Below are 23,325 nucleotides of genomic sequence, written 5' to 3' on the forward strand. Positions count from 1 at the left end.
CTTTGGGTTTGTACTTATTTCACTGAGTGTGGGACCGTGACCTTCACAGGCCCTACACTTCCTTAGTTTTCTTACCCATGGCACCATGTTTTCACATTTTGGAAAACTGAATTTATGCTATTGCAACAGCACTTTCCGCACTTTGCCAAGAACAGACTCTCAGTGCTGAGCTAAACACGGTACCAGCCACAGAGCAGATGTGCTTAGTGTGGCTGTGCAGTGCTCCCAAAGCTCTCGACAGTGCGCGAAGGAGGTCTCCCCGAGTGGCAGGGAGAGGACCGGGCAGAGGGCACCTCCTTCCCACGGGAGACACGGGGTTGCTCCTCACTGCTCTACCTGTCCCGAGATCAGACCCCCCCGGCTCTGCTGAGGAAGGAGCCAGGCGGGCTGCGGTGGAGTGTGTGTATGTGTGTGTGTGTGTGCGCGCGCGCACAAACAGGGAAGCAGTGAACAATGCAGCACGTTAGCCGCAGGAAAAGGGCAGGGAGCAGCAGTGCAGCCCACAGGGTGCAGACGGCGGGAATCCTGCCTGAGCACAGACTGGCCTCTGGCCTACGCAGTCTGACCTCCCAGCAGAGCTAGCTGCTCCTGAGCCAGGAGTCCTGCAAGGACAGGTGGACTGTGGACTGTGCTCCTGTGACCGGGGTCCATCCTGACAGAGCTACTGTGTCCTGAGTCTCAGCTTTCTTCAGCCCAGTCCTGTCCCCCACCCCCTGCACCCCGAAAGCTCTCTCTGGCTTCCCATACCATGATGGCCCTTTATCCTGTGGTGTGGCCGAGCTAACTACCCACCCCCTGCATGTGCCAGGCAGCACGGTGAGGGACCTATGCAGCATGCTTAACTAGAAGCCGGCTCCTCACTGTCCCTGGCCTAAGCACAACAGGAACTGCTAGGTGTAAATTTCCTCTCATCCTAAAAGGCCCTATTCCCAGAGGGAGGTGGAGTAAGTTTTCCATGGCTGTGACAAAATACCAGACAAAAGGAGCTTAAGGGTTTATTTTGCCTCGTGTCCGAGGCAAACACACAGGCACACATGGGACGCTGCTGCTGCCCGCTTTCACTGTGGGTCTTCCCACACCACCTACCCCAAGCTGGGAACCCTCTCACAGGTGTGCCCTGTTTGTTACTTGGACAGTTCCAAACCTCACCAGGCTGCCAAGACATCACAGGAACAGAGAGACAAGAAAGGTGAACTGTGTCCAGGCCAAGACTGGTCCCTTACGGAGCAAGAATCTGCACCCTGTGGGTTCTAGGCTGCTCCTTAAAGGGCTCCTCCCCCCTATCCTCCCCCAGGCTCTTCAGGTTCAGTTGTTCCCCACTCCCTGACACAGGAGCGATCATGGGGCCAGCATAAGGCTCAGAGATGCCAGGGCCCGCTCAGGCTGCCTGAGGTTCAGGCTCAGGTCCCAGTGTGCTGCTTCCTCCCCTCCACAGCCCACCACGCCGGGACCCTGGGCTGGCACAGCAGGTGACACTCCACAGCTATTTGCTTTAGCAGAGGGGCCTGTGCCTGGCCTGTGCCGTCCTGCTAACTGATCTTGTGTCAGTGCCCTGGTGGGAGCGCTGCCCTGTGACTGACAGGCTGCAAGCTGGACTGGAGGGCAGCCGAAGTCCCGCTGGTCACAGAGCCCTGCAGCCCCCAGGATGAGCAGCTCGTCCAGCTTAGGCAGCTCACTCCAACTCCACCCTCAGTGTTCCAGGGGCGGGAGCACAGTATAAAGCACAGGGTCCTCCCGACAGAGCACAGCCTGAGCCGCAGGTGGTAGTGAAGGGCCACAGGCCTCAGAGGGAGGCAGCGACACCCTGAGTCTGAGCTTCTGCCTGCAGAACAGAATCGTTTCTTCACCCTCAGCTGTCATATTTGTGACCACTGACAGCAGCTTGAGGAACGAATGTGTGCCCTTTGGTTGCACAGGAAGGAGACGGTGTGCTGCAGGTCCCTGAATGACAGGGACCTTCTCTTCACAGGTCTCTTCCATACCAGAAAGCAGCAACTACAATGGAGTCTGATTTTTAGTGTATGTGTTGAAGCTGGAAAAACATATCACTTAAACTTTAAACTTAACTGAATAAAACTGAATCGGGAGGGAAACTAAGGGAAAGTAATAAGGGAGCTGTTTGGAGAGCCAGACACAAGTCTGAAACTGTTAGCTTCTGCCTGAACATCCTGTTCTCGAGCACAGAAACATGACAGGAAGGCCGGAATGCAATGGTCCAGAGTCAGAGCCAACAGGGTAAGACATCAGGCCTCAGGGCCCACTATGGGCCTCTGGCTCTCTGGGCAGAGGCCGGTGTGTACGTGTGACTACACGGGCTGGCAATTTGGGTTCAGAGCTATTCTGCCTGGACCTAAATCCCACCTGTCAGCCCCCTATGTGTAGAGCGTGAATAGCACTGTGGAGCTGAGGACTGTGCTCTCTCCTTTCGGGGTCACATGGCTCAGCCATCACAGACAAGGACAGGCCTCCTTGGCCTGAAAGCATGTGTTTAAGATGTGGCATTGACCTCTTGTAGCTACAGACAGGAACGAAGCCCAGTTCCTTGGCAGAGGCCCACTCCATGCTCCTGCAGCAGCCTGCCAGGCAGATGGGGCTGACTGGCCTCTGTGTGGGACAGTTACTTGTGCTATACTCTAGAGCTAGCGGGGGAGCTACACAGACAGAAGCCTTTCATCTGTGCCAAGGGACTGTGAGCCTTTGAAGTCATGCGTGAAGAGGGACGCCTGGACTGGATTCATAACTTACACATTTGCAGCAGATACTTCCTTTATTTAGGAAAGGAATCTTGACTGCCATCTCTGGCTCCTGACAGAGGTGTGGACGGCAGGATCAGAAGTGCTGTTCTTATGTGCGTGGGCCTGACAGTGTCTCCAGGGTTGGAGACAGTTTCTGCACTGTTTGTGCACGCTGCCCAGCGCTGCCGGTGCTGGGCCGGGACAGCTGGACAGCCACCCTTGTGTTTTTACTTTAACCCTCTCATAGAAATCGGTTTGTCTACACTAAGATTTACAATAAAATGAGACAACTTGTTTTGTAAACTATAGTAAAAAGCTTCAAGTGTCATAAAATCTATCTTCCATACAATGGAAAGGCTTTTGGCTCTTCCTGGGTGAAAGATGGCCACACACACTGGGCAAGGTACAGGCTGTTGCTGGCGACTCAGGACAAGTGTACCCTTTCCAGGTCCTGCCAGGGTGCCTAGGGCTGCTCTGCAGTCGCCTGGTCCCTGGCAGCAAGGACGAGCTCTGCCAGGGCCGGGAAGCTCTTGATGTCACTGGTCTGCAAGCCCATCTTTTGAATCTGCAAAGGCCATGACAACAATCGTCACTGTGATGAGGTCTGAGCGGGCAGACGCCGTCATCACAACCAGGACAAATAGCCCCGCCCCAGAGCAGAGCTCCCAAAGGAAGGAGGAATCATTCCTGCTCAAGGGCAGGACTGGCTTATTGCAGAACCGTGGTTGGGGTCACAGGCTTCCCATTCTAAGAAGCTGGCCTCTGAATGCCCAGCCCACCACACGAGACCGGCCAGGGAGGAGGCTCTTCTGTGGGCTCAGAGAATGCTTGGGGAGAAATCCCATCTGCAGACTTATTCTTTAGTTGCGGAGCTTTCCACAGGCACCCGCTGAGCTCCCCTTTCCCTTCTCAGAGAGTGTTGGCCTGAAGACACGCAGCATGAGCACGCTCTGTGGCTACCCCACCAAAGCAGCAGCAGGGACAGTGTATCAGCGCTTGGTGTCTTGCTCTGCCCATGCTTGCTTGGGGAGACTTCAGATTTCTCACAAAATAAACATGGCAGCTGATGTTTGCAGGCTGCCTGTCTCACTCTTCTGTGAGACAGGATCTTACATTCCAACTTGTGGCAATCCTCCTGCCTAGACATTCTGAATGCTGGGATAGCATGCTAAGTATAAACCCAGCCTATCAAGAGAGGCAGTGCCCTACGTCTGGAGATTTGGGGTACTGAGGATGTCACTGCAGCCCCTCATCAGGCATCAGCTGCCATCAGGCATTCACCATGACTTGAAAAACAGTGTTTTATAGGCCCGGTAGGAGGCTGCAGGCCCTCGGGACAGCGGGCAGCGAGGGCAGGTGTGCCTGAGCCAGTGCTGAAGCAGCAGGATGCCCCGCTGTTGGGTGGGTGCCCTGTAACCCTCTGCCCTGTCTATCGCCCACTTCCTGACACGTACCCTTTCACAGCAGGGTGGGCCTGACTCTTCTGTCATTAGCCTAGCGGGGTGAACACACAGCCCTGAGTACAACCAGGCCCTTGCAGCCAGGCTCAGGCCGCTGGTACCTGCTCTCCCAAGTACTCCACATCCAGGGCCAGCTGTAGTCGGATCTTGTCGTCATCACTCATGCCACCGCTGGAGCTGACAGGGTTGTTGGCAGGGGATCTCCTGGCTTGTTTGAGGCGCTTCAGGCTTTCCTCCATCTTCTTCACTGAGTTCAGCACATCTGACACAGTTTCAAAGTACCTTGGGCACGAGAGGTAATGCAGGGTTGGTGACTAGAGAAACAGTGGTGACACCAGGTAGGAATTTGCTTTGTACGCAAGAGCGTCTTAAGATGGCAACAGCAACACCACAACAGCCTGACTGGGAAATGTGCTGCCATGCTTCCTAAGTCTCCAAGGGTAATGCTCCCGAAAGCTTAAGGAACAGGGGTACAGGGTTTGTTGGTCCTGGGGTGAGGGGATAGCACAACAGGCAAACAGCTTGCTGTGCAAGCATGAGGACCTGGGCTCATACCCCCAGTTCCAGTGCTGTGTGCCTGTAATTCTAGCGCTGGAATTCAGAGACAGGAGGCTCACTGGGGTTTTCCTGGCCAGCCAACACAGCCAAATTGGTGAGCTACAGGCTCAGTGAGACCCTGACTCAACAAGGTGGAGACACTGACTGGGCTTTGGCTTCCCTGTGTCCATACAAGTAAAACCCCCAGTCCTAAACCAAACAAGGAGGGCCAGCATCCTTTCCAGGTGCAGGGCTTCCACAGCACGCCCACAGCAGCTGAGCACTCTGCCTCCTAAAGCACAAACATCTCACTTAACCAAAACTCTCACCGTAAATTAGTCACTTCCTCGCCTAGGTGACAGGCTGTCTGGTTGGCACTTGGAACTTACCTGTTTACAAAACCACAGGAGTAGGCCTGATGGGTTCTAAATTGACCCACAAGTGGGGGTAAGGGACAGAACTCAAACGAAAAAAAACTCTACTGCAAAACGGTGATTAACAATTAAGTCAACAGTAAAACAAAATACGCCTCCTCTCTCTTTTGTGGAGCCAGGGATGGAACCCAGAACGGCAAGAATGCCAGGCAAACACTCCACCAAAGAGTCAAGAAGTGGCCACGAGTCAGCTAGGAAGAGTGGATTAGCTGCTCTGCCTGGGGCCCCTGGTGACTGCGCTGTAACTCGTGCTTCCTTTTCTCCCCGCAGAAGCCCTCCCAGCATCTAGGGGGAATAGCTGGAGTGACAGCAAGGAGAGGAAGGACTGGGTAGGGCCAAGCGGGGAGGCAGTAAGGTGCCCTTGGGGTTCAGGGCCGGCGCTCACAGGACCGTGGTCAGCCTGACAGTGAAGCAGGTGGAGGAAGGGTAGGTGAGGGAGGGATGGGGCTGAGGGCCCACAGCTTGCCCACTGTGATCTCTACCACGCTGCCCCCAGGTGGAGACAGGCAGCTCTCCAGAAGTCACAGCTCACCTGTGTGTGCTCTCAGACAGAGCTTCCTGCAGCCAGCACTGCATCACAGCTGGCTTCACCTTGTCCCCATGACCCCGCTGAAGCTGGTAAAATGGCTTCAGCGCACTGTCCACATAAGAAGAGGCCGTGCTGGGGACCTCCTGGAAAGCCATTGTCAAAAGGGATTAAGGACACAGGAAACAAAAACTGAGTCATCATACCATCAATGTTTAGCAAACAGTTCTACCCTCCCAGAAAGCAAGCAGAGGGCCAGAGAGTGCCTGGGGCAGCAGTGTACCACAAACAAGACCCTCCCTCTGCTCCAAGTCAGGCTTGAGGCTGAGGCAGGATGCAAAGGGCTGAGTCCTGACTCCTCCCACTAGGAGATGCTCAAGGCACATGGTTCCTTGCTTTTTAGGTAAAGATTGGCCCAGTGCTCAGCAGGGGCTGATGTGCTGTGCATTCTCTCTCTCTTACACACCCATACACACACACACACACACACACACACACACACACCACACACACACACCCCTCTACGATGCCCACAGAACAAAAAGAAAAGGAAGTCACCTGGCAATGTGCACAGGCCCCTACCACCCAAGTGTAGGCTTCGGGTCCAACAACAAATAGCACAGCAGGAAACCTTGACACAAGGGGTAATTCCCCTGCACCTAACATTGAAATCTGCCCTGTTTGTCTACTTGAGTCAGTCTGACTTTGTAGCTCCAGATGGTGACAACCATGATCCTGCTCTCAGCCTGCTAAGTGCCAGGATTACAGTGTGACTACCACACAGGGCTTTGCCAATCCAAACTTTAACATGAGAAGGGGCAGCTGGAAATGGGGGCTCGTACCTGTAATCCCAGCACTTAGGAGGCGCTGAGGCACAAGACTGCAATGAGTTAGAGGGTAGCCTCAGCAATAATGAATAATGAACTACAGAAGGTGATGGTGATGATGACAATAGCTATAATGATGACGATGAGAACTATAAACAAGAGGAAAGAATCCAGTCAAACTGTGGTCAATGCAAGCCCAGCAACAAGGAATCACTTCCTGTACCCCAAGTTCTTGCAACCAATGGAAGAGTAATGCTAAGAGGAGATGGAAGGCCACAGATCATTTGTATACTTCTGAGCGTTTGGAACAGTAAGTAAACTGAGATGCGCTAAAGTAAGTCTAAAACTTAACCATGACTGTGAAAGACAACCAGAGGGAGACCCAACCATGCCAGAGCAAGAACAGGAAGAGATGCACGCAGACAAGCTTCCACTACCAAGAGAGAGACAGTCTCCCTGGCACCAGCCAGCACGTGCTCGTGGCTGCTCGCCCTTGCCCGCTGAGCTGCCCCACTGGCTGGCAACACATTCTTTCTACTGTCTCACTAAAAGAACACGGGAAAGCAGGTATCTCCAATAACAGCGTGCAGAGTGAGATCAATGAAAAATAAAGGACGACATGACGACAACGCAGCGAGTAAATGAACATTTTGAATTGCTTTCTTTTCTCGGGAAAGCACTTTCCCAGCCAGGCTTGACACTGCACACCATTCGTGCCAGCACTCCAGAGCAGAGGCGGCTACCCCTGGCCACCCTGGTTTATACAGTGAGTTCCAGGCCAGTCAGGACTCACACACACATACAAAAAGTACTTTTTCTTGAAATCCAAAGCCCATGGGCCTAACTGCACACTGTGGGTTGTGCTGGCAGCCGGCTCCCTAATCTCAGCACATCGAGGCCTGCCTGTGGCCCACACCCCACAGAGCTCTCCCACAAGTGACACTGACCTTATTGGTCCTGCGGTAAAGCCTGGGGATCTCCAGGGCACTCTTCAGATAACTGAAGCAAGACTCACTCAGGTCCTGGACAATCCTGCTGCTCAGAGCCGGCACATGGGCAGACAAGGCACTTCGGGAGTCCTCCAGGGCCGCTGTGGACACAGGGCAGTGGAAGGGGTCACTGGGCCAGCTAGGGCAACCATCATGGCGTTTAGAGTGCACTCAGTGAATCAGGTCATTAGTACAAACCAGCCACCTCATTTACAGACGTAAAATCAAAGTGCAAAACACAGAAACAGCTAAGGGTTCTCGACTGGAGCTGAGGTGCCGGGTCAAACATTCCCTGCAGTCTGTGTACTTTACGTCACTTCTTACTCAAAGATTCTCAGTCTGAGTTCATTTTTTACCTGAGATAGATGAAAAGTTCTTAAAGCCGATCATTTCCAGTTTGGGCTTGACTGTCTCCAGGAGTTCTGGAAGCTGAAACACACATTTTGTACACTAGCGCCTCCCGTCAGTCAGAACCAGCAGCCCTGCACCCATAAACTCAGATGTGACTACCCAGTACTGAAAGCTAAGCCCGAGCTGGCAGGTGACAGTCCTATCACGGGGGCCGTGCCCTCACTACAGAAGCCAACAGCATGGACTGCTGGCTCCATGGCCGCTGCAGGCAGAAGGAAAGCAAAATCTCCTTCGACAGCTCCTCATGACACCCAAACTGCTTACAGTAAGCAGAGCACACTTTCTCAGAGTACACATGTATTTAGCCACACAGAATAGAAACTACAGACAGCAAATCTAACTGAAGGCGTCAAACCCCAGTGTCCCATGAAGCTCTCTGAATGCTGAGCAGAACAAGGGCCCCACAGGGAACACAGATGGGGAAATTTCATCACCATCAACATTCTCAAACCTTTGGGGCCGTGACCTAAAACTAACTGCGGTCCAGCCCTCCACAGGCCTGCCTGAACAGAGGTGACTGATGAGGAGAGAAGCAGACCCTGACCCTGAACTGAAGGTTAGGTGTCTCCTGAGAGCAAGGAGCCGTGGGCAGAGTACAGCACAGCAGGGACCCGGACGCAAAGACGGCACACTCCGAGGTTGACACGGAGGGCAGAGTGTCCTCCCAGTGCCTATGACCCTGCAGTTCACAGACCCCTGTGCCCAGCATTGCAGTGAGCTCACCCACTCCTGAAGCCTGTCCAGGTCTGAGACCACATACACCAGCTGAGTGCTGGAAATGGATGTTGCTGCTGCTGCCGCCGCCGCTGCTGCCGCCGTCACCGCTGCTGAAGGATGGCTGCCCGGGTCTTCGGAAGGCTCTTTGCTGCCAGCCGAAGGTTTTTTAGTCTCCTTTGTGCTTTCGTTAGAGATGGGCCTGACAGAAAGCTGAAAAGGATGTCAAGGCTCAAACACTCACTCTATGGCACAGGGCGCTTGTGTGCCCAGGAGCTCTGTGCACACACTTAGCTGAGAGGTGTACGACACTCCAGGAGAAAGTCAGCACGTCTACCCCAGGCAGGTTCTGGCCCTGGTGTCTTGGAATTGTGTCTTCTGAGACAGCCAGTGGTGCAGGAAAGTGTGAGAAGCCGGTGAGCAGAGGAGAGGAAGGAGAGAGGCGCCCTGACTTCACAGCGCTCCCATTCCTCCTGGCACCTCAGCTCACGGTAAATCCTCACCACAGCCACACACAGAGCCATTCGGCCAAGTCGCAAAAGAAAAAGAGACTCAGGGGCTTACTGCTCCAAGCCCCCAGGGAAAGGTGGCAGAGCTGTGGCAGGACCTCGCTGCTCTAAGCCACTCCGCTCCAGAGCAGGGTGTGCCTGTCGTTGCACTGCCCTGGATTCCTGCGCCACGAGGCCTGGCTGTGTATTTGTCACTGAGGATGATGGTGTCCCTGATGGCTCTGAAGACTGTTGTCTGAAGGACCTAAAGCTGGTGTTCGGCTCTTGGCAGTATTAACGCCCTGGGGACAAGAGCCACAGCGTCACCATGCACCAATAACCAAGCAGAGTGGGTGGAGAGCTAACACATTTGACTGCTGAAGATTTGCAGAGCCTAGACTGGAGGTGACTGCTTTTATTTTGATGATCAGGTGACTGTTTGAACTTCAACCTCCTTACTTTTATTTCCACTAATTTCCATCAAAGTGAACACTTCACTTTCAGGGTGCCTGAGGACTCTGATTTTGAGAAGAGAAGCACACTCTCAGGGTGGGCCTTCTCAGTAATTAACCCTGAGCAAGCGGCCAGCTGATCTGACACCAGGGGACACTTGGAATGTCCCATGGGTTTCAGCCACGTGCCTCTCCAGGTCCTGCCAGCACTGCCTGCTGAGAGACGGCTGCATGCGGCCACTCACCTCATTGATAAACACGGAGAATCGGGCCAGGATCTGCAGCGTGAGCCTCCACAGGCGGTGTGCCAGCAAAGGCAGGAACATCTCTGTGGACCAGCATCTCTCCAGGCTGCTCCATGTCGTGTGAGAAGCCAAAAGGCAATACGGACTTCCAGCTGGAGAGAAAGCACTGACTCAGGGTACAACCCTGGCTACAGCTGCCGTCTGACTCTAGCATTGGCATAAACTCCAGGTAAAGGCAGGGCACACTGGGGGCTTGAGGCCAACGGAGATGCCAGAACAGCCCAAGACCACGTGTGTTCAGTGTGCTGGGTTAGTAATTCACTGACACCACTCCCAGGCATGAGAGGCAGCACCAAACACGGTGTTGAACTGTCTGTGAGCAGGTCCTTCAACACCACGGCAACACGCACAATGGTGTGTGGCCCTTACAAGGCTTCGATTTCAGTTTTTCCTCTTTCCTACCTCAGCCTGGTACTATCCACACAGAGGAGGTCAACCCTTACAATGCTTTTGCAGAGATGGGCAAAGAAGCAACTCCACAACTCGAAAGGAGCTTCCGCTAGGAATGCCCTGGCTGTGCTGGAGCAGGTGCTCAGGCAGGAGACCCTGAGCTGCGTGGCCAGAAGTGCGGTGCACCCCAATGGCTATCAAGAATGCCATGTCGTGAATCTCAAAACTATCCCACGAGGCCGCATTTGGGCTCCAGCTGAGCCGTTCTCTGGAGGGCAGGAGCACGTCGACCCATGGGCAGCCTGCATGTAGCTGGGTTGGGACAGGAAGGAAGGTGAACTGCTGAAGTCTACAGATAGCTGATGAAGCTACAGCCATTCCACACGGAACACAGCCAACCTCAACGGAGCTGGTCACAGAAACTGGAGTGCAGTGACCGCACACAGGGGCACGGCCTGGACAGGCTACATTCAGGACAGAAAAGGTCCGTTTTGAACTTTGTAAAGCGTCCCTTGTCATCATCTCTCTAAAGCAAGAAATTCAACCAAAACACTGCTTTCTATTTGCTGCATAAAAAAAAATGATAAATTATCTGAGAAGTTAGCTTTCTATGGATGCCTGCTCAGCATGTTATGGGGTCCTGGGTTCAGCAGTACAAAAAGGAATCTTTCAAAGATGTTAAGCCAGTGTCCTCCCAGCACAACTCACTGGATGGGGAGAAAAGGCAGGAGCACCGCCAGGCCCAGGACTGACTGCTGAGCTCAGCTGGCCCTGTTAGGGACACCTGCTGTCTCCATTCTATGGTTACCTGGGGCGTCTTCTAGCCCGGCTGCGAGTGATGCTTCTAGGGATCCGGCCACTTCTCTAAACCTGGGGAGGAAGAACATGGATCAATGCTGGCTGGCCAGCAAGATGCTTCTCCTGCCTGGCCTCCTCTCCTGTCTGCTCACACCCGGGGTTCTCAAGGATGTCCAAGACGCCCTTTTTCTTTTTACTGTGTAAGACATCACGTCCTCGGTGAAATGGCTGTGCTGCAGGGTTCTCTGCTATTTGCAGCTAGTCTCGCATACATGTCTTCCAAGCCCTACTGAGAGGATGTCTTAAGTTCCACTCTGTGTTAACAGTCAAGGCCACATACGCAGTGCCATCTCCAACCCCCATGCCAGCAACACCACAGTGAGGAAACCCCCAAACTAAGACACGAGAAAGCTGGCTCGGCACCTGTGTTTGCCACTTGACGAGGACCCCCAAAGCTCCAGTCAACCCTGGGCTTGCTGTGCAGGCCTTCAGCCTCTGTAGATCCCCTGCGCTGCCTACATCCTGATGCCGGCCAGCCCCAGCATCCAGCTGCCCATCACGCCTGGGTTTCACTAACACAGGCAGCATGTTTCCGTAACTGCAGCGTGACAGTGCCTGACAACTGGCTGCTACCTGGAAACGGCGTCACGGCAGCAGCCACTGGCTAACTCCGTCACTAACAGGAGCCCTGACTAACGCTCAAGGAGTTCTTCCCAGGGACACTTTTCGAGTCACTCCTTGGGAATGAAGTGCACAGGAGCCACAGAATGATAGCAGGCTGCTCCTGGAGATAGCAGAGGTGACAAGGAGCCTCCCGGCTGGCTCGGAGCACTGTGACTGCTGTTCAGCAGCAAAGGGGCGGGGCTCTGACAACCAGGGCAGCTGCTCTTGATGTTTCTGCTCTGCAATTCTCTTCCGAGCTCTCGGGAAAGGACCACATCACAATGTGAAGCACATGCCACCCGGACAAGAGCCTGAGGCTCTCTGTGGAACACTCCACTCATGAGCTTCAGCAATGCTCATCTGGGCAGGAACTGGCCACCTCCCCCAGGACACTGCAGAAACTGATGCTCTGCTCTGGTTGCTGCTCAGGGCAACAAGCTGCTGATGACTAGTCTGAGTTTCACAGCCATTTTACAGAGTTGCTTATTGACATAGGTCAGATTGGGCAATCTGGAAGGAAAATCTCACTGTCTTCCAGGCCAGGGAACAGAGGTCACGAAGGTCACAGGGAGCGGCAGGAGAGGAGAAAATAAACACCTGCTCATCTCAGGCTGAAGGGGAGCACATAGAACCAAACACAGGCCCAGGACTGGAGGCTGATGGTGACTGCCATCAAGTGCTTCTCGGCACAACTATGAAGAGACTGTGGCCATGAAGCCAGGCTGAGCCCAGCTCACTCAAGTCCAGTTTCTCTCCCTCCTACTACCAGAAACACTCGCTTTTCCTGCAAGCTCAGCATCCCTGACATACGCACCTCCTCACTTCCATTCCACTGCCCACAGAGAGCTGCTACTGGAGTAATAACCCCCAACAACAGTAAAAGCCTTAGTAATAAGCTTTAAAATGTTAATTAGCCAGCAAATGCTAGTGAGCTGAGTGGTGGCAGGCACGAGGAGGCCGAAACTGGAGGACTGTGAGTTCAAGGCCTGCCTGAGCCACATAGCAAGACTATGCCTCCACCATGTGGAAGGGCAGGATGGGGTGCACGACTGACCTGATCTGAAAATAAACAGGCAAGTTCCACTTATGGCTGAAGCTGTGGTAGGCCGGGTGTGCTCGCAGTCGCTTCACACTGGCCTGGGATCCACACTGCCGCTCAAACTTCTGCACAAAATCCATGCTTACAGTGTATTTCTAGGAGGAGAACAAAGGGTGGGATTTGCTCCGTCAGCGAGCTAGACAGTGGGGAGCATATGCTGAAAAGTGCAGCCAAGACAGCGAAGGTCCTCGCAGGGTCAGGCTGGAGCTGACTGGCCTCAGCAGCTTCCTCGTCATTCCAACTCCCAGCTCCTTAGCGCTTCAGCCATGCCAGTGGCTCTGGGCCCCTCCCCAGGTCTCTCAGGGAAAAGCCAGCGTTGCCCTACACACTGTGCAAATGGCACTCTCTGGTTCAGGGCAGCCCTGACCTTTGCGCGGCATCACAGATTAAGCGCAATAACTCACCGCACCCCTCTCAAAGCCAAAGTGTTTTACAAGGAACCGGGAAAGAGACAAAGCCCATCAGAGGAGACCCTGAAAACCAACAGACCTAAAAATGACCACGCCGGTCGTCAACAGTGAGCCCCGACCGCTCACGAGAGCGCTCAGACACAACTGCAGAGAGGGCGCGAACAGCAGCATCTGGGGTGTGGCAAAAGCGAAGGGGTAGAAAAGGATAAGAGCTTGAGGGATGAAAGAAAGTAAGAGCTGAGGGAACGCGTGAATATCAGAATGAATCAAAGTCCTCGTCCTCAGTGCAGAGCCCTGGGCAGCCACACAGAAGTCCACAAGTCAGGGAGTCACGATCCTGGCGGCAGCACAGACGGCAGCTTAGTGCCTGCCGGGAGAGTCCGAGAGAGTTCAGCCTCCTGGCGAACGGAAGAAAAGCAGCGCCAGCGCTGGCAGACACACTGGCTATTGAGCCTTACTGTAAAGCAGTGGTTCTCAACCTTCCTATCACCATGACCCTTTAATACAGCTCCTCATGTGGTGACCCCAACCACAAAAGTATTGTGTTGCTACTTTACACCTGCAATTTTGGTACTGTTACGGACCGTCACGAAGATATTTGACATGCAGGATTTCTGATGTGACTCTGTAAAAGGGTCGCTTGACCCCCACAGAGGCTGAGACCCCCAGATTGAGAACCGCTGTTATAATGCCTTCCAAGGAATGAGATGAGGAAGTAGAATGTGCTGACATCCTGCCGGAAGCAACAGTGAACAAGCAGCAGAAAGGTTTAGCCCGAGAGTCACCTGCAGAGTGATGGCTACTGAAGCCAGGAAACCCCTAATTTTAATCGTATCAAACAGGAAGTGCTGGGAGCAGCACTGGGAGCTCCAGTCCTGTTGGGGAAGAGGGCATAGAGCATGACTTCACCTATAATTTTATCATGGGACGAGGGAGGGCACACCTGCCTCTGTAACTTCACCTGCATGGAAACAATGAGAAGAGTGGAAAGAAAAGCACAGCATAAAGGAGAGAATCTCCCCCAAAGCAGGAGTTACAAAAGGGCAAGAAAAGGGAGAAGGCCAGGGGAGAGGGAAGAAAAAGCAAGCAAGCAGGGCAGAGAAGAGCATACGCCTGCTACACCTTTACGGCCACACAATGAACACCAACGCTGCTTGTCAGGAGAGAGTAGAGCGAGCGCCAGAAGCAAGCACCAGGGTGGGACTCAGCAGCCAGCTTTCGCTCACACCCAAGATGTGAGCAGCGCTATCAGGGACGACAGTGGGCAGCCAGCACCCGCGTGGCACACGTGCAGGGGTGCTGGGAACCAGAACCCAAGTTCTCGTGCTTTCCCACACCAAGAGCTCCTACCTGGCCCACAGCTGAATTTTCACAAAAACCACCTGCATGGATACTGGCTTTACAGTCTTAGGGAGTTGTGAAGGAATGGAGGGATTGTTGTTTCTATCTGTATATAACTGCCTCTAGACTGAACTATGGTCACAATCAAAGGAGAGAGCGGGGATTGGAAAGACAGCAGCAGTTAACTGCATATTGCTCTTCTCTCTCTCTCTCTCTCTCTCTCTCTCTCTCTCTCTCTCTTTTAACAGGTATAAATGTTTTGCCTGTGAGTTTTTCTGACCACTTAAATGCCTGGTGCTGTGGAGGTCAGAAGAGGCTTCAGCTCCCTGGAGCTGTGAGGCAGTTGTGAGCCACCATGTGGGTGCTGGGATTCGAATCCCTGTCCTCTGGAAGAGCAGCCAATGCTCTTACCCACTGAGCCATCTCTCCAGCCCTCTGGACCCGGGTTTGGTTCCCAGCTCCCGCGTCATGAGGCTTACAACCAACTATAACTCCAGCTCCCAGCTCTGGGGATCTGATGCCTTCTTCCAGACACGGCACTCAAGTGTGCATTCCCTTCTACTCACACACACAGATATAAAGTCATAAAATAAGCTGAGAGTGTTCTCATCACTCCAAGTACCAAATCCACACTTGAAAGAAGCAGTATGTGGTCAACAATCACAGGTTTTTCATTACCCTGAAGACCAAAACGTCAGTGAAAATGTGACTTCCCTACACTAGAGAACATTTTTCTTTTTTTTCTTTCCTTTATTTTTCCTATTTTGCTTGTTTTTTTTTTTTTTTTTTTAGACAGGGTTTCTCTGTGCAGCCTTGGCTGTCCTGGACTCACTTTGTAGACCAGGCCAGCCTTGAACTCACACAGGTGTGCCTGCCTCTGCCTTCAGAGCGCTGGGATTGCAGGTGTGCATCGCTGCTCCTGGCGCTATAGGATGTTTTTCAAGAACCGATGACAAGGCATTACCTGGTGAAAGGCATCGGGGTCCCCAGGGTTGAAGAGCGATGGCAGCTTCTCTTCGAGTCCTCGGACTATTTCTGGCCACACTGAATTCACCAGGAAATCATAGCCAGGGACGACAGTACCTTTCTCACTGTGCGACAAGAGCCGAGAGAGTCAGCTCACCCTCCCTTCTGCTTACTAAACGTGTTTACCAAAAGACCTCGGCCACATTGTATTTCCACTGTTCTAAAGACCATATTTTGTGTCTAGATTATTTCGATTTTACTTCTGGGTCTCAGTGACACACTCCCCATCCTGTCAGGGAGAAGGCAAAGCCGCTGCATAAAGCTGATACAAGTCTCCCAGGCACAGGCCATCACTCAGACTCTTAGCTTGGGAAATAGCAGCCGTGGGCCAGGCACAGTAGCACAGGTCAGCTTTCTTAGCACTCACAAAGCTGAGACAGGAGAATTACGAATTCAAGGCCAGCCAGGGACCCATAACAAGACTTGGTACGAAACCCAGCAGGCTCATACCACAGGGAAGTAGCCCTTGCTTTCAAGAACCTCACCATGAGACACTCAGGCTCACCAACTTGTCTATGCTTCTCACACCCTAAGTGATTAGCTCTAAAATTCTATGATGTCTCATGTAAAATCTTGGTCACAAACTCTGATATAAGAAGATGCTAAGTTTGTGTGTGTTTGTGTGTGGCACTTGACAATGAACTTCTTATCTGCAAATTTAGCAAATTAGTGAGGTAAAAGCACACACATCAGCTCATTCAGAGGTTTCTGAAGGATGCAGAGGTCAGCTGGCACTAAAGATCTCCTCCAGTGTGCCAAGGAGACTGTGAAGCTCTGAGAACCGAGAGAAGGCTCAGCATGCAGGTCTGAGAACTTCTATGGCTGCCAAAAGGCCTGAGGCCTGAGCCTGCTACTGAGCCAGACCATAGAATGGTCAGACAGCAATGCTTAAAGCAAACTGGTATTTACTGAAGAGAGGAAACTGAACAAAAGGATGGGAACTAAAGACAGCGTGAGGGTCAGCATAAACCTGGCTGAACTGACTGCTAGACACAGAGGAGGATCTGAATGCCTGACATGGACAAGGCCAGAGTTGAAGTCCAGCACACAAAACCAGAAACAACTGTTATTCATATGAGATGTGGACCACGAAAAGAACATACTTTTGGTTTAAGCGACTTGGAAGAAGGCAGCTCAGAGAAGGGGAGGGAGGCTCCATTCAGAGACACAGCCTAGTCCTGGCTCCACTGTGCGCTTGCCCTCAGACCTGCTTTCCCGCAGCCAGGGAGGGCAGGCACATGAGGCTTATGGCAGCGCTGGGGTGAGCTCAGCTAAGCCCTTTAACTGACCTTGACACAGCTCCTCCTGTGACTTCCCGGAGAAGGCGGCAGTGGTGAGGGACAAATTCCAGGAGCTTGTTGTACATGAGCTGAAGGCCATTGGGATGAGACTCAACAAACTGTTCGACGATCACCTATGAAAAATGAAAACTACTTAAAAATGGCATTCACAGGAAAATCGTGAATGAGATGTGACAGAAGTGGGAGGGGAAACTTGGGCCACTCTTCTTGTTTTTGTTTTTTGAGACAAGGTCTCACTGTGTAGCTACAAAGGAAATCAGGCTGGCCATAAACCCAGAGACCTGCCTGTCTCTGCCCCCATCGCTGGTGGACCAAAGGTGTGTGTCATTATACACAAGGCAGTGGTATATTTTCTTAACAGTAAAACCTCACCGATCACATTCAGAACCAGCTGCCATGTTCACTAGCTCTGACTTGATGCAGGGAAGGAGGCTGGGAGGTGGAAGAGGCTGTCCTGAGGCTATAGAACCTGCTTCCCCCAGAACAGCTGTGGGTCAGAGCAGGGGCCCATTACAGGTCCTCACAGCCTGACCCCGGCCTCTTCTACCGCTACTGGGCTTAGGATAGGGTGTGAGGCAGGTAAATGAAAATATATTTCATGTTAATATTTTACTTTTGGTTATACGATTACAACTCTTATATAACAAAAATCTGTAAGTTAAACAGACGGGGGCTACAGCTCACTAGCGGTATCCACAAATGAGAAATGTCGCCCCAGGTTCATGCTTGAATGCTTGGTTCTCAGAGGCAGAGCCTTGTGGAGGAAGAACTTCAGTACGTATGGCCGTTAGGGGTTACAGCCTTACCCTACACCTCCTGTTCCTGCTCTCTCTTTCCTGTGTATGGATAAAAGGTGAAAGCCAGCTTTCTGCTCTTGCCAGCATGCTATATCTCTCTGGCATTATGGAGTCTCTCCCTCTGGAACTGTGAGCTACAATAAACTCTTTCTTCCTTATGTTGATTTTGGTTATGGTATTTTTGTTTTGGTTATGGTGTTTTATCACAGAAACAAAAAGCAAACTAATACATCAATATACCAGACTTCAAATGCTTCTTTACTTCAGCACTCCAAACTGAATTACTGATAAATGCCAGTACAGTTTGCTCTCTTCCCTGCAAGACGTGGGAAGAACGTGGGAAATAGAAAACTTATTTTAGCAGTTCTGTGGTTGCCCAGGCCTAAAATTAATCTCCATACTTAATCTCAAAGGTGTACAGCAGCAGGCTGGAGGACAGGCCTCCACCAGCCATCTCCCATCACAAATGCAGGCAGTTCTTGGCGCAACACACAACTCACCTGAGAACTGATCCAATGGATGAAGGACCTTCTAAGTGCCCCTCTGCCAGCTTGATGTGAAAGTCCTCCATATCTGAACATTCCCATCTTCATAGCACCCACAACTGCTCCCCATTTCTCAAGCCTTGCCCAATGTCTCTAGTCCCTGAAGAGCTTCTGTAAGCCTCCCTGCTCTGTACCAGCTGTCTGCCTAGTCTAATCCACAAAGCCAGTGGTTAAACTGTTTTCTAGTGACTTATTTGGTTACAACTGACCACATTACCAGAGCGGAAACGTCTGACTCACGCCTTCGCGGGGAGCTGGCACCAGAACTGAAGACACATCCAAGCTGCCTCATGAGCACCCGTCAGAGTGCCTGCAGTTCCAGCTGCCGGCCGTGCAACAAGACCCTGCCCCTCAGCCAGCCCACAGAGACAAGCTCCTGCCATCTCTGCTGTACCCATCCCTACCCAACACCACGCACAGGCAGCGCAGCGTGGCTCTGTGTAGTTCCCCATGCCAGAATCACAGACCTCATCGATGTACGGCTTCACCAGAATTTGGCCAACTAGCGCTTCTGCATCCCGTGTCTTGTCAATGGTGGCGTAGGTGCGCAAACAGTGCCGGATGATGTCCACATTAGAGGTCTGCAAGCCTTCCAGCAGGAGGCCTTCCAGAGACTGCTGCAACATGGCTGTGATGCCAACTATGCGCTGGGGAAAGCCACCAGAAGGCTCACGTTCAGTACTTTCCAAACTCCGAAGGGCCAGACACATACTGCTGCTTGAGCCCACAGAGGGCAAGGTGTGGACAGAAAAGGGGAACCCTGGAGCTGGGGATTTAGCTCAGTGGCAGAGTGCTTGCCTAGCAAGTGCAAGGCCCTAGGTTCGGTCCTCAGCTTTGAAAAAAGGGCGGGGAGAGACCCACATGGGTTAAGAGCCCGTCTCCTCTCCTACGTTTTCTTCAAGTAGATGACTGTCTCACCAAAAAAGAATTTACAGAGAGACTAGCAGAATGAAAAAATGTCATTTTTCTCTGAAGGTACAAACTAAATTGGTTTCTGACAGGCATTATAGATTTAATTCCCACCGACACTGAGTGACGTCCACCCACCTCTAACTCTAGTTCCAGGAGATTTAAAACCTTCTCTGGCCCCTATGGTCATCTGCAGACATGCAAGAAGCACAAGCTCTCTCTCATGCACATATGCGCGCGCACACGCACACGCGCGCGCACACACACACACACACACACTTAAAAAAAAGTGGGGGAGCTCTGTTTAGGGCTTTGGGAAAAGTCAACATTTCCTGTGCCATATGGAGTCGGAATTGGAGTCAGATTTAGAGTGCTACCCCTACAACTTAGAGAATGTGACTTAGTCTTTTTACTAAATCTGCAGAGTGACATTTGGAATACAAGAGCCCCCAAACCAAGACCAAGCCTAAGGTCAACACACTGTAATTCACAGTCAGTCCAAGGCATGCTGCTAGATAAAAAACAATGAGTGAGATTCTCCGCAATCCACAGCCCGACACCAACCCACACTTACAGGTCTCACTTTGTCCAAAAGGGGCATGCCTTTGCTTTGCACAGCATGGAACTGCAGCTGGTTAAATTCTGTGGCGATTCTCTCCAAAACCTGTCCAGTCAGGAGTGGGCTGGGAGAGACAACAAGAAGAGCATTTAACTGTTAGGTTCTGACTTCCCAGAACACGGGTTCTGGGTTCAAACCCCAGGGCTCCTTTCAGACCGAGGCCACTTGGCCACAAGGTCAGCATCAATCTTTGCTGTCTGTCTCCTCGTGTGACTGGTGCTGGTAGGCTTCCTGCCTCGGGGCTGCCAGTGTAACAGAGTACCGTATCCCCTCACCTTCTCGAAGGACCACTCCCAACCTGTTTTGATATACATCTCTCTCCTGTGATCCCTGAACCTTCTTTCCGCCTCCTTCTGAAATACCTCTAATTCTTCTTATACACTTAGTACTTTGAGCATTTTAATAAAGCTGGCTTTGTAGCAGCAATAAATAAAACCTCTTAAGTACCTTTCAATTTAAATAACAACTTAAAAGTAATGTTACCACTAGCTGAAGAGCACTGTCTGTATGCTGCAGGTCCAGAGAGAAGGCAGTCAGCGAGCACCTACCCCTAAAACCTGCTATGAAGTACCAAAGCCAGTCAAGGAGGAGCAAAACAGCAAAGGAGAAGTGTACTCTTTCACCCCAGGAATGCTGAGCCAGGAAAAATGTCCCTAGCACAAGGACATGGGAACTCCACAGTGAGGCCACTGGACACCAGGCCCTGGATTGTCCCACCAAAGCTAGCTCAGAATGGAGGAGAAAGGCTGTCCTTAGTGTCTGCAGCTCTTCTCCTGGAGCTCTTCTCCTGGGTTGCTTCTGCCCACTGTAACTATTCACTAGTATGCCCTGGCTTTTCCTTTGCCACAGACAGGCACTGGTCTGAGGTAAGCAAAGCTCCCAGAGGTGGTCCAGAGCAGAGCAGGCACAATGCGGCAGGCGCAGCTCTCCAGCCTAGCGGCACGGCCTGCAGCCTTTACTGGGAGCCTATCAGCAACTGACACTGGTAGGGAAGGGCAGCAGGAGGTGGAGGTCAGGGGAGGCTTTCTGCATGTCTCGCCTGCGCGCTGTGATTCAGGGCAGCATGAAACTTTCACAAGCAGGAGAGACCAACAGTCTCCAAGACAATGGGGCGAACGCCACAAGCCTCATACTTTTAACTTTTACTTCCACTCTGCACGGTGCCTCACCACCTCTCCATGCCTCATGCAGGTTTTGAGTGAATTTAGAAACACGTTGAGTGAAGTGGGCAGTAAAAGGAGGTGAAGATGAGAGAAAAGCCTGTAGTAAGACAGGTGGGACTGGACACTGGGCTCTGGAGAATTAGAAGTGACAAAGGGAGGCCTGGCACAGAATGACTAAGCACAGAACTGAAGGGCCACATGGCTGAGTCCTGCGCTGACAGCTGGGAGGCCAGGCCTAACTCTGGCTGAGAGGAGAATGTGAGGAAGAAGGTGCAGCAGCAGCCTGCAGTGCCAGCCTCATACACTATGGGGAGACTACTCCCCTAAGACCCGAGCTGGCTGTAGGGTAAAGGAGGCCTGGTTCTAGTGACGACAGAGGGAAGGAAAAGGGAAAGAGCCACTTTAGCCCACAGAGCAGGGGACAGAACCCAGTACTCATTTCCTGAGAGAAGCGAGAAAGGGGAAGAGTGGGGCTCTGTGCCCTGGAGAGAGTGAGGAAAAAACCACGAGAGCCAACTGCTCACTTGATGAGTGTGCGTGTCTGAAGAGCAGCTGAAGAGGCTTTGGTGGGTCTGACTGATCCACTCTGAGGCTGGAGAGCTCCCGTGAGGCTCAAGCTCAGGGTCCCTGGCCATGAGGCCTCTGGGGTGTGTTTTAAGGGAAGAGTGTAATAGAAGCTCTGGTTTCTTTGTAAGCTCAGTGATGCTATGTAAATATTCTTGTTTTAGGCCCAAGTGTGGATTTTAGTTTGGGCTTTAGTCTGTCCACAGCTAATAACTGTGGCACCTGGCCTTTGCCAGCTGTAACAACCTGCCTCATGCATTGAAGAGAAGGGCATGGTCTAGGACTCTGAGGGACATAAATATGAGAGCCTAGGAAGAGACGGTGTGGCCCTTTGTGTTGGGGTGTGGCATGTGGCATGTAGCAGTTTGGAGTGACAGTGACCAGAGATGGATAGAGAAACACAACTGTCCGCTGCGTTTGCCGCTGGTACAGACTGGTACATCCCCAGGGGAAGCCGTTGGCTCTAAACACCAGGAGGAGTAAAGGGGTCTGTGGCCCCTCTCCCCACTAACTGTCTCTCTCCTACCTCGGGCTGGGGGTTGGAAGGGAGCGGCTTTAAGGAACCCCAAGTAAAGCAGAGTTTAAAAACGAGCTCTGCAGTAGAACAGGACTGGGACGGTGGGCATAGAGCAGGTGCCCAGGAAAGAAGCTGGTGCAGTGTCAGTGCCCACTGGGGACAGGCTGGAAGGATTGGCACAGCAGAGCAAAGTCAATAGCATGCCCTCAGCATGGCAGCCATCTCCCAAATGCTGGCCCGTGCCACCACGTGAGGCTCAAGCTCAGTGTCCCTGGTCATGAGGCCGGGGTGTGTGCTAAGGGTAGAGTGTAATGGAAATGTAATTATAGGCACGTGCCACCACACCTGGCTGAGTCACATTTAAAAACACTAAATCAGACTCAGATTCTCTGTTTTCCAGAAAGGAGTCTCACTCAAGAAAGCTGCAGCCCGGATGTGAAGCGCTCAGCAAGAACACTCACCTGCTTGCTTCCAGTGAAGACGCATCTCCAGAACTTGGAGAGTTTAAGATTTTTTCTATTTTCTCCACTGATCGAATAACTTGTATAAGTCTCAACACACTCATCTATAAAAAGGATTCAAGCAAAAGAAAGAAAAACATTTGTTGACTCTTAATTACTTTATTTCCTCATTTTAATAAAGAAGAACAGAGGCCAGCATTGTACATTTTAAATACTCTTAACGTAACCCTAATTCCCAAGAACGCAAGCTCAATTTGGGCTTTCCTACAGTGAGTTTCACAATTCTAGCATACGCTCACAGTTGAATGCCGGCAGGCTGTCTTGCCAGCCCTTACGCTTACGTTCTTAATACATTTTCATGTTTAGTTTCCAATGTACTCATCTTCTTTAACTGCACGTGCACGGCACACCTCCACACCCAAGTGTCAGTTCATGGAAGATGCTACTGACAGAAGTCCACAGCAGGACTAAGGGAGACACATGGGGCAATGCACTGTTGCCCAGACTCCCCAGAATGCTGAGCTGCTGGCAGACAGTGTGCGCGAGAACCCCTCTGTGCTGGGACGAAGGGCACGCTAAGCCAAGCTTCAGGCGGGGTACCACTGCTTACGCCATCAATCTAGCGACCACTCAGGCAATCTTGTCCTACTTCAGCAAGAGGCGCCTGAGCGTGAGCAGCCTGGGAGGGTGTCTGTGGGCGTGAGCAGCCTGGGAGGGTGTCTGTGGGCGCGAGCAGCCTGGGAGGGTGTCTGTGGCATGAGCAGCCTGGGAGGGTGTCTGTGGGCGTGAGCAGCCTGGGAGGGTGTCTGTGGGCACGAGCAGCCTGGGAGGGTGTCTGTGGGCA

General features: G+C 52.2%; 1 protein-coding gene across 3 annotated transcripts in view; it reads right to left on the reverse strand.

Moving 5' to 3' along the window:
- Nucleotides 1–2,748: 2,748 nt before the first annotated feature.
- The window catches only part of Cog2 (component of oligomeric golgi complex 2), a 28,604-nt gene continuing 8,027 nt past the window's right edge, over nucleotides 2,749–23,325 (reverse strand). For all 3 annotated transcript variants that reach the window (XM_021648647.2, XM_021648654.2, XM_021648671.2), the window contains 14 exons: nucleotides 22,482–22,585; nucleotides 19,732–19,840; nucleotides 18,716–18,895; nucleotides 16,895–17,019; nucleotides 15,544–15,670; nucleotides 12,784–12,923; nucleotides 11,077–11,138; nucleotides 9,819–9,970; nucleotides 8,643–8,846; nucleotides 7,865–7,937; nucleotides 7,467–7,609; nucleotides 5,699–5,838; nucleotides 4,297–4,477; nucleotides 2,749–3,300 (listed from right to left, as the gene is read on the reverse strand). In XM_021648647.2, the coding sequence (XP_021504322.2) occupies nucleotides 3,199–3,300; nucleotides 4,297–4,477; nucleotides 5,699–5,838; nucleotides 7,467–7,609; nucleotides 7,865–7,937; nucleotides 8,643–8,846; nucleotides 9,819–9,970; nucleotides 11,077–11,138; nucleotides 12,784–12,923; nucleotides 15,544–15,670; nucleotides 16,895–17,019; nucleotides 18,716–18,895; nucleotides 19,732–19,840; nucleotides 22,482–22,585 (1,842 nt within the window). In that variant the 3' untranslated portion in view covers nucleotides 2,749–3,198. The remainder of the gene's footprint in view (nucleotides 3,301–4,296; nucleotides 4,478–5,698; nucleotides 5,839–7,466; nucleotides 7,610–7,864; nucleotides 7,938–8,642; nucleotides 8,847–9,818; nucleotides 9,971–11,076; nucleotides 11,139–12,783; nucleotides 12,924–15,543; nucleotides 15,671–16,894; nucleotides 17,020–18,715; nucleotides 18,896–19,731; nucleotides 19,841–22,481; nucleotides 22,586–23,325) is intronic.

Source organism: Meriones unguiculatus, chromosome 10, assembly GCF_030254825.1.
Source record: "Meriones unguiculatus strain TT.TT164.6M chromosome 10, Bangor_MerUng_6.1, whole genome shotgun sequence".
NCBI lineage: Eukaryota > Metazoa > Chordata > Mammalia > Rodentia > Muridae > Meriones > Meriones unguiculatus.